The sequence below is a fragment of the Rhincodon typus genome, chromosome 19, assembly GCF_021869965.1.
Source record: "Rhincodon typus isolate 14 chromosome 19, sRhiTyp1.1, whole genome shotgun sequence".
Classification (NCBI taxonomy): Eukaryota; Metazoa; Chordata; class Chondrichthyes; order Orectolobiformes; family Rhincodontidae; genus Rhincodon; species Rhincodon typus.
The window spans coordinates 19428309-19441794 of record NC_063350.1 but is presented as its reverse complement, the minus strand read 5'-3'; the positions used below and the strand labels follow the sequence as shown (position 1 = coordinate 19441794).

Here is a 13486-nt window from a genome sequence, read left to right as displayed (position 1 = left end):
TTAGGTCAGATCAGCAAACCTGTACCACTGGATAAGTTTCTATCACTTTTCTGTTGAGTTTCAAATAAGTTAATAATTCCCAAGCTAAGTTTCCTTCTGATAGAGAGAGATAACACTCAAGACGGAGTTGACCTTCATTCCTAAGTGCAAGGAGTATGTGCTTTTGGGTGTTCATTTTATTTAATGTATCGCTTCTTGAAATTAATGAAATACATATTGAATAGGATGAGGCAGAAACAGGCCATTATGTCAGTCAAGCATACAAACATGTGTTTCATTGCAAACCAAGTCAAATTCCACTCTTGTTAACATCATTACAAAATAGAAACCACAGTGTGCTTTTTTTTTAAAAGCAGCAAACATTTGTTATCAGGCAAAAAATTATTTTCCTCCTTTACAATTCTGTCTTTTCAAGATAACTTGGGATAGTTGTTCGATAGTAGTGTTGTATGGAACTCTTTGTCAAAAATGTGAAGTTTTTTTTAAAAACTGATGTTTTCTTTATATTAATTAAGATCTATGTGTTGCAGTTTAATATGCTGATAAGCACTAGGCCAAGGGAAATAAATTGTAGTAAAGTAATTTTTACCTGACACAAGTGAAGTATACTATTTTCATTAATTATTTTATTTGACTTTTTGTACAGGAATGGATACAAATTTCTTTACTGCTCTGCCCGTGCCATTGGAATGGCAGATATAACCAGGGGATACTTACACTGGGTTAATGATAGAGGTACTGTGCTTCCCAGAGGACCACTCCTGCTGGCTCCGAGTAGTTTGATTTCAGCACTACACAGGTAGTGAATCTTTTCAGTATTTATATATTTTTATCAATAATGAAGTTGCCATCATATATTTATCATTTTAAATTTAATTGTGCTTCAATCATCACTTAAACTTAAAGATGCAGTCACTTTTAATGTGGGTAATTTTTCCATGTGTTTGCACTTCGTGGGGAAAAAAATAGTTTTCACTTATGGTCATAAGAGACTTTATAACAACAAAATTGCCTGTTTGAGCATTCCTTATTACGTGATGGTGGCAGTGATGGTGTCGTCATTGTTGTCACCAGAATTGTCAAAAGCATAGTTAATAACATATAACATTATTCATGTCAAAAATCAAGTGCATGAGACGATTACAACTTCAGTCACTTTTCTATTTATTTTTTGTAAATTGAGGATAGTATTGCTGAAAAGTCAATAAAAGGAAAGAAAGAAACTGCTTTCCTACCTTTTTAAGTAAAAATGACCGACATGGTACTATATTCATGCAAAGTACCAAAGCTATCATTCAATAACTTTATTAGTCAATGAAGTTATTTAATGATTATGATAATTAGAAATCTATTAGGGAAAATTAGATAAACCTTTATTGAGTCACTAGGAGTGTTTGGTGGTGGTCTGTAATTGATATCAATTGCTGTACATTGAGATTTGGCATCATTAATCCAAATAGAAAAGTTGGTTTTAATAAAATCACAAATTTGACAATGAATGCGGTACATCACAATTCCAAATAATGGGGAAAATCTTGATGAATTGAGTGACTTTCTTTTTACAATGTTCTTAAATTCAAAACTCCAGATCATCTCTCATGTATATTTTTAGGAATTATGTGAGTGCCTAAGGGTCCAAAAACAGTTGGTAGGCTGCTCACCTGCATACACATCTGACTGGAAAAGTGGGTGCTGGAGAAATGCACTATGTCCCTTTGTAGGCCTACTACTCCACTGACTAACATAAATTTAAACACTTTAGCCAGTCACTAATGTAGTCAATGTAGTCTGATGAAGGGTCTAGGCCCGAAACGTCAGCCGCTCTGCTCCTATGATGCTGCTTGGCCTGCTGTGTTCATCCAGCCCTGCACCTTGTTGTCTCGGATTCTCCAGCGTCTGCAGTTCCTACTATCTCTGATTAGATATTATCAGTGTTGAGTTTAAAATAAAAAGATCCATCATGTAGGTTTCTTTAATAAATGATAAAATGATTGACTTATCAGGAAAATGATTTATTTCAAAAAGATGTGAAGCTAATTAACACAGTTTTAAATATGAAAATCTAATTAACCACTTAATGTAAAATTTTCCTTGCCTCTGATCCCGACTCAAAACATGCTGCTCATTTGACTTCTATCAAAATTAGCAGAGCATAATAGAGAGAGTGTTTCCTGTTTAATGAATCTCCTTTTGAATAATGCCTTTGAATTGTAGTGATGGATCATTCTGATTGTCAGAGTATGTATTTTATCCACGTTTATTAGGACTAACCAACATTTTTTTGTAGTAATATATTTCTGTATAATGCCAAAGACTTGTTTCTTCTGTTTTCAGGGAAGTTATTGAGAAGAAACCAGAAGTGTTCAAAATTCATTGCTTGAATGATATCAGGAATCTATTTAATCCACATAGGTGTCCATTTTATGCTGCTTTTGGAAACAGGAGTAATGTAAGTGAAGTGTCTTTTAAAGTAAGAGCTGAATGCACGAGCAAACAATCTTGCGACTAAATACTGTTATAATCCGATTTCTCCCATTTTCTGTGCTCATCTGCCCCTCATATATACCGCTCATCACAGTAAAACTTCTGGAGGCAGGCTGGGCAGGTGTTATCCTTGTGGATTTCTCAGAGGACATTGGTATCCTATGATCAGCCAACAGGAAATGCTTGCAGCCATTGGAAGTGGACAGTGTTGGTTATACGATTTCTTCAGGGCGGAATGTTCATACCATGCTTGCTAAGAATTGATAAACCATCACAATTGAAGCCAGCAAATTCCATGTGTCAGGCAAGTCTGGGGCTTGGATTTGCATGATTTTAACAGTGAAACCAGCACTGTTTTTGCTAACCTGCCTGGCCAGTATGATCCAACAGCTGATTCATGAAAGCTTTTCTTTGTGAATGAGGCTTTATTCAAAAGCTCAAGTCGTTTCTTAAACTGTTTGCTAATTTCAATTTCATTTCAATTGCAGGATGCTTATGCATACAAACAAGTCAGAGTCCAAGAAAGCAGAATTTTCATAGTAAATCCCAAAGGAGAATTAATTCAGGAACAAACCAAGAGCAACAAATCATCGTAAGTAGCCAGCAACACTAATCAAAATACAATCAATTTATTAACTGTATACTTAAACATATTTAAAATTATTTTTTGTAATCATTGCAGACATTCAAAACAAATAATTACTACAGTAGAATGCACAACTGGAATTACACCTGAATGAGTAGATCTGTCGATTACCCTTGAGAAAGATCATGTTTCCAATCCCTATTCCTCGGGCTTTTTGTGACTAGTGGGCACGACAGTTCCTTTATTGGTTGCACCCTCAAAAGGCGAAATGTGTAGTTTTTTATTCTGTTATGGAACTGATACAAATCAATCAACAGTGTGGAACAGCCGATGAGCTTTACTGGTGCAAAATATTTTTTAGGGTTTCTCCTCCCAGTCTTGAAGAAATTCTGATTTTTGTATTGTGTACATTTTCCAGGATTTTGAAGAATTAACATGGGAAAAAATTATTTGATTAGTCCCCTTCTCTCTGTTCTGCCATTCAGTTTAACTCAGTTCGATTATAATCGATCAATACCACAGCTTCATTAACCCACCTTTGTTCTACACATATTGATATTTTTACCCAGTAGAAAGATATTGGTCTCAGTCTTGAAAATCTCAATCCAACAGCCTTTCCACTAGCCTTTTGTGGAAGAAATGAAGTGTTTCCTTGCTTCAGACTTGAATGACCTGAATTTAAGGTTATACTGCCGCCTTCTTGGTTCCCCCGGTAGAAGAAATAGTTTATCTAAATCTGTCTCACTAAATCCCCTTTTCATTTGAAATACCTCAAGTAGATCATACCTATCTGCTAAACTGTGGTTCCAGTGATGATTACAAATATGAATGATATGCTTAAATAGTACTGATGTTGCACTTTAATGCTACAAAGTGCAGGGGTTGCAGGGCTATTTGTAGTCTAATGTTGTCAAAATTACAATAGCATGTTCCTAATTCTGGGTCACCCTTCATGGTTGTATTTAATGTGTAATAGTGGAAAGTAAATTAGAATAAATTGTTCAAGTGTCATTGCCAAAATGGTAGCCATTACTTCAATCTTTTGACTTGTTACTACTGTTTATTGATTGAACTATTGAATGCAACTGTTATTGATTGTTGTAAAAACCTATTTGGTCCTCTGTCTTTTAGGGACAGAAATGTATTGTGCTTACTCAATCAGGCCTAATTGTGACTTTTAATTGCCCTTGAGATGGTCCTAGCAAGCCATTTGGTGCAAGGGCAATTAGCATGCTCAATCCTGTAGATGAGCAGAAAAGAAATGTTTTATATGTCTTAAGGGTGATATTATCACATGTTTTGTATGCCAGTAAAATGATTTGTGAGGATGTTTTGCCTCTATTTCTAAAAATGTTTGTTTTTCCCCACAGGTATCCAAGGTTGGGTGAGTTAGTGGAACATGTATTTCCACTAATAGCACAAGAAAGAAGCTCAGCTTTTCTCTACCCTGAATACAGCCATTTTGCATTTTGGCGGGAGCCACTTTGTGAACTTGATTCAGATGAGCTCAATGAACTTAAATTCAGTAAAGAATAATAAGTCATTGCAAGAACTAGAACTATCAGCAACATCAAGGCATGCTAGTGCCTTCAATTCTGATTTGATCTGCCTTCTGATTTGATCTGCCTTCTGATTTTAATTTCAATGAAGTGGAAAATCTATAACTTATTTAACACTTAAAGTACTCGTTGCAATTATTATCTGAGTGAAATCAAGTGGTGTTTCAGTAGGTACCACTTGTGACAAGTCTTGCATTACTCTTTCCCCATCGAGCTGCATTTATGCAGTTTTGATTGTGTGCTGAAAAATTAAGATGCAAATGAAGATGCATTACAGACTACAAATCACTTGAAAAGCCATTGCACTTATGGCACAGCACTTTCATCTCTGTGGGACAATTCCCATACTTTCTTGTATTTCTGTGATGATGCAGACGACAATCTATTTCCTAATTTATAGATTTCCTGGTTCCCATCAAAACTGGATGTTTGTTGCAATCCCCACACATAATATTGTTTCTGGCATTCACTGCAGTGGGCTGCTCTAATAAAGTGGAAACTTGTAGTAATGCTTGGTTATCTGACAAAGCTGTGCCTGCATGTAGCATCAAGGAAGCTGCTTTATATGGATGAAAGTTGGAAAGGCTGACATAGAAATCGAGCACTGAAAAACTGGGGAGATATTTTGATTGTTTGGCTTGGACTAAACTGAAGCCTGGAAAAGGGGTGAGGTAGACTGTGCAACCAGAGGTCTTATCAAAGAGCGGTAACAAGACTAGAGTTGATAGAGACCTGGCCATAGAAAAGGAGGGGGAAAAAAAGAGTGAGGCAGTTGGACACCTAAGCACTAGACATTTAGATGTAAGACAGATAAAAATGAGAATGAGTACAAGCATCATGATGCCTGACTGCAGACTAGAACTATTTCTATGGTGCAGAAGTTTAGTAGAAAGTAAAGAAAATCTACAGTTGGGGTAGCCTGCTGATTATTTGGTTCCTCTTCGCATGCCGTTCAACAAGGATGTAGTAGTTGTGGAGTTTTAAACAGCAGGGTATAATTGCACGTTGTAAAATACTTTCTTCACTCCTTTTTAACACTATGGTAAGTAGAGCAAAATATGATATATTTCATATAAATTGCATGGAGTACAGGGACTTTGAGAACTCCTGTCACTGTACACTACAATTTTAGATGTGGCATAAACAAAGATCTTCGCTCAGTTTGATGTTCTTCCTTGATTCACCATTTGTAAGATTCAGATTCAACCAGCTGTTTTTTTTTCTTTTGTTGGTTTGGTGTTGTTTGCCGTTACAAATAAAATACTGCATTTACCTGTCCGGAGTTGTTTCAGCAGGGAACAACTTCCATAACAAGTTTGACCCAAGTGCATATAGTATAACATATGTACTGGAAGTAACAGTGAAATTACATGCAAGTAAATTGGTAGTAAAATTTAGCAGAATAAGCCATAAAGAGCTTTATAAGGAGGAAATTTTCAGTATTTTAGATGAACCTTTTTAATGATTTTACTAATCCTTAAATTGTGTGGTATAAATTTGATTATACTGCAAGCCCAGTCCAAGAACTCTTTTGATAAAAATGCTATTAAGTTGTGTAAGGCATGTTGGTAACTTAAGATAATGAGCACAGAATTGCAAAACAAAAACTTGTGAACTTAAATTCTTCAACTAACTAACCTCAGTTACAGGTGATTGCTTTGTATGAACTATGAGATCAAGTGACACGAAAAGCAATTTCATTTTGAAAACAAGAAAAAGTCCTGTTTCTCCTGCTCAAACCATTGTTGGCTTAGTTTGCAACTAATAACTGTGCAACCAGGTACACTATAGTTCCACTCCATTTGGGGCTAGGTTTATGATATTGAGACATCTCCTTGGGGGAGGAGGGAATTGTAGAAAAATCTTTTAACCGTGCAGTTTCATTGTGGAACAGTTATTACACTGCAGACGTTTGAAATTTTCTGTTATTCCACTCTATGGATTTGAAATATTTGGGTTGCATTTTGATCTAAATGCAGGAGTTATGCTGTCATCATTCAGCAAGTACTGATTGGACATTAACAGACCATTTGAAATGTATGATCTTTCTATTGCAAAGAATCATTTTTTTAGTTCATTTTGTATTTTAACTGTGCTGCACATGCTCCTTGTCTGAAATGAGCTTTTAGCTCATTTGTTTTGGTAACTTCCATAGTAATATGTAACTTACATGCTAAGTTATTTAACTTACGCAAGTTATGTGACAAGTTACTTAAATGGTATGTTATATATTACATAGCAGATATTCATTTGATGTAACACACCTGCTGTGGATCAGGGCAAAAGATAGTACAGCGCAGAAAGCACTGCTTGCAAGCAATAGTTTGCCTACTTGGCTGGAAAATACTTGCTTCTTAAACTGTAATGCAAGATAATTTATTAAACTGTCAATTCTATGGGAGTTTTTAATGCAGTTATGAATGTTGATTAAAATAGACACAACCTTAAATAGTGAACATCCTACATGCGCTATGTTAATATTTATGATCCAAATGAAATTTGTTGTTTTATGGTATGTTAAAGCAAGCAATATGCAAATCTGGAAAATCATTTCATAATTAACCTGTAATATGGTAAATGTAGCCAAACTTCCAAATTAGATTTGCTACCTTGACGTTATTATAATTTAAATGAATATGTTTCCAAATGTGATTTGCTACATTGAAGTTGCTATTATTTATATAATTATTAAAGTGAATATGTTTCAAATATTGCTGTTGAAAATTTCTTGGGTATACATAGCATATTTAAAGAAATGAACTTAATAAGTGGTACTGACGTGAATTGTTATTTTCACCGTAAGATGTCAGTGTTTGCATCTCATTCTAACAATATGAATTAACATTGACTTTTAATTGTACTTGCTAAATATTCTGCATCAGCATTTTACTATCAGAGAAAAGTGTGTTTTCTGCTTTTGACAAAAGGTTGATTTCACATTAAAATTCACATTAAAACTGGGCCAAATCCAGTGCAAAAATCTATTCATTCTCTTGAAAATCTCTTGACCTCCTCCTTACAAAAAAACTAATGCATCGAATTTCAATGAAATGTAACAAACTGAGCTTAAAATACAATTCAGGATACGTAAAAATCCGATTAAATCTTTTTTGTAGATATCTTTCCTTCATTTAAAACATTTTTGGTCTGTTGGTCTGTTGTGAGCTGTTGCAAAGTAAATCCATCCCACGCGTAATTCTAACCATATATTTGATTGGTTTGGATCCAATAGTTTTAATTCTATTTTTGGATGAAACACCAGATTCGTCTTGGTGCTTTTAGTTTAACTTTTCCGATCAGTGATCTCCCACTTATTCCCTGATTTCTTCAATTGCAGAAATCAACGAAGAATAGGTAACTATTTTTAAGGTGATTTCAATTACTTTGGGTTTAATTTACAGCTTTTACCTCCCAGTTGAGTGGTGCTTCCTTTGTAGCGTGGCAACTCCCCAAATATCTTTTTGACTCTGGGTAGTTGAAACCAGTCAGTGAATATTTGGCATGTAAAGCAACTGAATATTTGAACTGTGTGGCTGACAGTTCAGTGTTTTTCAGATGTTGTGATGTAAGTCAATGGAAAGGAAATCTGCTGGCAACAAGACATATACAACTTAACCTGTTCTGTTTGGACATGTGCCAGGTATGTTAATACTGGATTACTGTCTTGGCAAAGCATGTAACAGAAAAACAGTGTGTCCGTGAATGCCCTAGGCAAGAACGATATACACGTTTACAGTGGACCTTTCAGTACTAGTCAACAGATGGGATTGTACGTTTGATAGTCATCTTTTAATACAAGAAGCTGTATGTATTTTGTTGCCACCTTTGAGAAAAGGAAGTTGGAATTGATTTTGTTGCTATTGGTTTTGTTGCTAGACTCCGGACTGCTCTGCATTATTGTTCAAAGGAACCTTTCTTTTATAACTGGATAATATTTCTGAATTCATTCCTGACTTCTCTCTGGTTTGGTTACAGGGTTAGTGTCGCATGTTTTCTGTTACTGCCACAGCAGTTACTTTGCAGCAATGCAACATGTGGAACTGCCCCATTAGCATTAGAGTTACCATCTTTACTTAAATGCAGAACCACCAAGGCTGCACCCCAAAGAATCCTACTTGCTTATTTTCATATTCTAATCACAAATGATTTTAACTTTGTTTTTAATCCATAAGTTTTGCATTATTTACATTTACATTTACCCCTGTGCTCTGATGTTCCAAATGTTATAAATCTGAGATTTATAAAATTATGTTTTGGACTGTCTTTAAACTTCAGTTAAAATGAAAGGATGTGAATTCTGCCTGGCAACAAGCCTGACTTAGTCAAGGGACTGACTAAGCAAGGTGCAAAGCACTTGCACCAGCTGTGCTCACACTAAAGGCTTGTTGACTCGAGGCTTTCATGCAGAATTGAGTAAAGAACAGCATTTGGTATGATCAGCAGAGGGATGATATTGCAGGCTGTTCACGAGGAACCAAAGACAGATGTGAGCGGCAGATAATTCAAGTTAAAGAGATGTCTTTTGTGGTCATCTGAAGAATCCCGGAGATCAATGCTGGTTTTGCCGGGGGGAAGAAGAAATATTGGATCAGGCTTTACTGCAAACTAAGGGAAACACCTGGAGACAGTCACTTAAAGTTATTACTCAGTGAAACAAGGAAACATGAACTTATTGGAATCTGGAAGTGACTGTGGACTGCTTGTTGTAAGGACTGCAAATCTGTAGAGGGCGTGATGTGTATTGTGTGTAAAATGGAACATTCCTCTCTCAGTTTTAAAGTTCAGGTCACCTACTAAAAGGAACTAGCATGTAGTCAATAATGCTTTTAGTAAATTGTTAGAATAAATGTTTTAAAATGTGAATCTTATCAAGTCATCCTTTTCAACTATTGATCGGAAGTTTGAATTTCTTTTTAAACTTTACCATTGGCTTAGAGACAGACAACAAATAACTGTTTCTTTGCATTGCATTGCAATGGTAATTCACACCCTTGAGAAGCACACAACTTTTTTGGTTAAATCAGTCATATGTCATGATAAAGCACAGAATGAACGTGTGACCCACCTTGTGTATTATACCAACATGTTTTTATCCATTAAACTAGCAAGTTTCATGCATGAAATTTAAATGCGAAAATAATTTGATTCCATTAGAACACGTACACGTATAATTTCAAACCATATGTTTATTGTAAACATTAAATTAAACAGTAGAAAATGTGTATTTAATTTACAGAAAATAGCACCATTACTTGCTGTTCACAAAGTTTAGTTCCATATGTTCAAAGATGTACACTAATATACAAAACAAGAGGACTTCAAGTTCATACGTTGAACAATTCTTCAATATCAGCTACAAAGTAAGAATTGCAATGTAATGCTAGTATTTATTACTAAACATGATAAACAACTATACTTTTCTCATTTTAATGCATTTTGCGACAAACTGTTTTAAATTACTACAAATATGGCAAGTCGATGATTTATCTTGAACAAGGGATGTCTTTCCCAAAATACCAAATCAGTTGATCAAAGATTTGTCTATTCAAAATCTGCATCTGAAAGCTTTTCTTGTACAAAGCTAATTTCAATTAAATACTCTAATCCACAAAACCATCCTTGACCTTTCACAACTATTCATTTAAATGACATCTTCTGTGTTGATTTAAATTTTTAATCCCTGGCACAAAACTGTGATTGAATTTTATAGATCCATTCGAAAGTTCAAATCTTGGACTTGGCAATTGGTAAAATATAAAGTAAAGACTATATATATTTATCAAATGTTCAGTGTCATTTCATTGTTGAAGCCAACTAAACCAGACGACAAAGGTTAGCAAACTAGGTGTAAGTTTGTAATTCTTCTGCACACAAATGTACAAATGCGCGCACACACCCATACACACTGTCATGCTCTCATTTCTGAATTTGATGAACATTTAGGAGTACTGACCCTAGATAATGCTTTTCATTGCTGTACATTTTTTTGTCTGAATCTCTGTATTTTTCATACTAAAATACAATGATAAAGACACAAGATTTCATGCATTGTTTCATGACAAAATTGGCCAATATTTAGGATGAAGGTCAGTTAACAGATTTTCAAGAGAAGAATTAATTTAAAGTTTACACTTACAAAATAACACTGATTTCTAAATGGATGTTTTATGCTACCTGAGTCAATACTTTTGCTATTATGCATAAAAAACACTCTGGTTTTATTACCTAATATAATGGCTAATTGGCTAATGGTAGCTTACATCCTGATGAACAGATTGACGAGCAGTGATGGTGCTAGTGCAGTACAGATCATCTAACTAATGCACAATATTTGAGCACCAAATATTGAGTGTTTTCCCAACCCTTCCAGTAATCATCTTACATCAGATTGCACTTGATGTTATTCAGTATGGTGCATTTTATTATTTTATGAGGCACTTTCTTTGAGAGAGAAGAAAAATCGTGAGTTTAAATGGGTACTGACTGGGGCATTTCTTTGAAGATGCTACATAAAATCCTTAACCTATTAACCCTTTGAGCACAGAGACTTTAAGCTTTCTAAGTACAAGCGTATTTTTGCATTAACTATATAAAATTGTAAATTTCTGAAAATGTATTACAAAATAGAATATGTACAAAAGCAATGAACGCTTCTTAAACATTGTTCCTAAATTTTTAAAACAGTATTATCAATATTTTTCTATATTTTCCCTGGTTCTCAAAGGGTTAATATAAGCATAATCAAAGGCAATGATCTGAAGCTGTTGTTTTCTGAAGATGTGACCATACTTAATTGAAAAGGCAGCAAACCAAATCTGTGTTTTGCTTAGTGGTGCTAGATTAAAAAATATTTACTATCCACAGACCATTTTGACTAGTGTGGTTCAGTCTGCTAAATGTTTAGATTTGAAATTAATATTTCCAGTTAGTTCACTGTTTGCTCGACAAGAAGCATTTTAAAATCAGATATTGGCCAGTTCCTTCAGTTCTAGCTGCTCTCATAATTTACCTGGGCTTTGTCAACTGTGCATTTGTGAATCATTTAGCAGAACACCACTAAATGTGCAGTGTAGCTCATCTGTTCCTGTGTAAGCTAATTTTCCTGACATGACGACAACACTCACTTCATCACCAGTTTTCAGATTGAGAATTAGGCTGAACACTGCAAGACCACCTCCAGAATGATTCTCAATTTTGTCCATGGCAATTTCTAATACTTCAGTCCTGTACCCTGCTGTGTCCACTTGTGCAACACTTACATTGGATACAGTCAGCACAGCCTCAATGCGTTCATTTCTCTGCGGAGTCAGTATAGCACTAATGAAGTACTGTCCACTGTAGGGAACGGTAAATATACCTGCAAAACAAATAATTCTGGTGAGTGCAATTTTGGACAAAAAAATTTCAAAAGAGAATAAAATACACAGCAACTTACAAAATGCCTTAAATGGCTTTAATTGGACACCATGCCACATATTTCAGCAGGTGACCAAACCTTGAGCAAAGAGATATGTTTCAGGAGCACAAAACAGGAAGTGATTTAGAGATTGGGTGGTGGGGCTAGGGAAATTCCATAATTTGTGCCAAGGCAGTTGAAGACACAGCTGTAATAGGGAAATTACGGATGCATAACACATTTTTACTTCTAACTCTAGAGTGGAAGAACTCCGAAGGCCTGTGGAGAGAAAAATAGAGTTAATGTTTTGAGTACAGCAAGACACTTTTTGAAATGAAAGAGTAATATTGGATTGGAAATATTAACTTTGTTTTTCTCTCAACATGTGCTTTCAGACTCTGAGTTTCTCCAGCATTTTCTACTTTTACTTCAGATCTCCAGTATTTTACATTAGAATCACAGCTGGTAGAGGGCAAGATCACAGAATGACTTGAATGCAAGCATGATGATTTTAAAGTTGTGGCAATGCTGGATCAATTGTCCGTAAACAGGACAGCTCATTACTCAAAAACAGTGCAGTCATCATTCTCGTTCTTGTTTTTTCATTTGAAAAAAGGCATTTGTTAGCAATCAGTTAAGGTCATCAGATGAGTTGTTGAAAGCAAGCTGGTAAAGAACTTCTTGGTACTAAGTATGAAATTACTGATTTAGAAACCCAACTCTTACCCAAATATATATGATGAAACTAACCTAGTCATAACAGTTTCTCTTTTACAAGAATTACATTTTTATTTTTGGAGAAGTTGAAATCCTCCCTTTCCCTTCGCCTTGCAATCACACTTACTATGTCGGAATCTGCTTCAACCAGCTGCTACCAGAGAAACTGAGTTTGAAATTATTTTTATAACTAAAATTTGTCAATAAATATTAACCAACATGGAGTCAATTAGTTAATTTTTGTAGTCTAAATTTTATTAAATTTATCAATCCATGAAAAACAAAAGCCATTTACAATTTACACAGTTCAGAAAAAAAAACTGAGCAGCTTTTTGAATGGCACCATTGTGGATCATCAACATCATACTCTTCAGTACTGATGATTTCATCAGCAATATATTCCACAAATAGTCATTGTCTAGGTGTATTGGATATTTTGTTATTCTTTATGATTAGATCTCCTCAACCCATTCAGATAGGCTTGCAAATGTCAGAGAACATATGCAGTCTTGGGATAAATAATTTGCTGATTTTTATCAAGGAAACCTAAAATCTTATTGAATGCCTTCTCTGATCATTCAGTTATTCTTTTTTTTTTCTTATGCTATCCCAAGGCTTGTTTAGAGAAACATCTAATGGTTGTAAAAGGCTAGCTGGAATTCTGGGAATCACAGTATGATCTAACTTGTGGCAACAACATCATCACCTTTCAGCATGTCCCAGATAAATTTTTTTTTCCTTACG

At 34.9% G+C, this 13486-nt stretch overlaps 2 protein-coding genes across 2 annotated transcripts in view; one reads left to right on the top strand and one right to left on the bottom strand.

Moving 5' to 3' along the window:
- The window catches only part of LOC125485505 (phosphatidate phosphatase LPIN2-like), an 8695-nt gene extending 3153 nt beyond the window's left edge, over nt 1–5542 (top strand). The window contains exons 2-5 of the mRNA XM_048608553.1: nt 605–799; nt 2335–2449; nt 2973–3076; nt 4441–5542. Of these exons, the coding sequence (XP_048464510.1) occupies nt 605–799; nt 2335–2449; nt 2973–3076; nt 4441–4606 (580 nt within the window). The 3' untranslated portion in view covers nt 4607–5542. The remainder of the gene's footprint in view (nt 1–604; nt 800–2334; nt 2450–2972; nt 3077–4440) is intronic.
- A 4338-nt stretch (nt 5543–9880) lies between these two features.
- The window catches only part of LOC109933086 (EMILIN-3), a 30521-nt gene continuing 26915 nt past the window's right edge, over nt 9881–13486 (bottom strand). Inside the window, exon 7 of the mRNA XM_020532108.2 lies at nt 9881–11986. Within this exon, the coding sequence (XP_020387697.2) occupies nt 11649–11986 (338 nt within the window). The 3' untranslated portion in view covers nt 9881–11648. The remainder of the gene's footprint in view (nt 11987–13486) is intronic.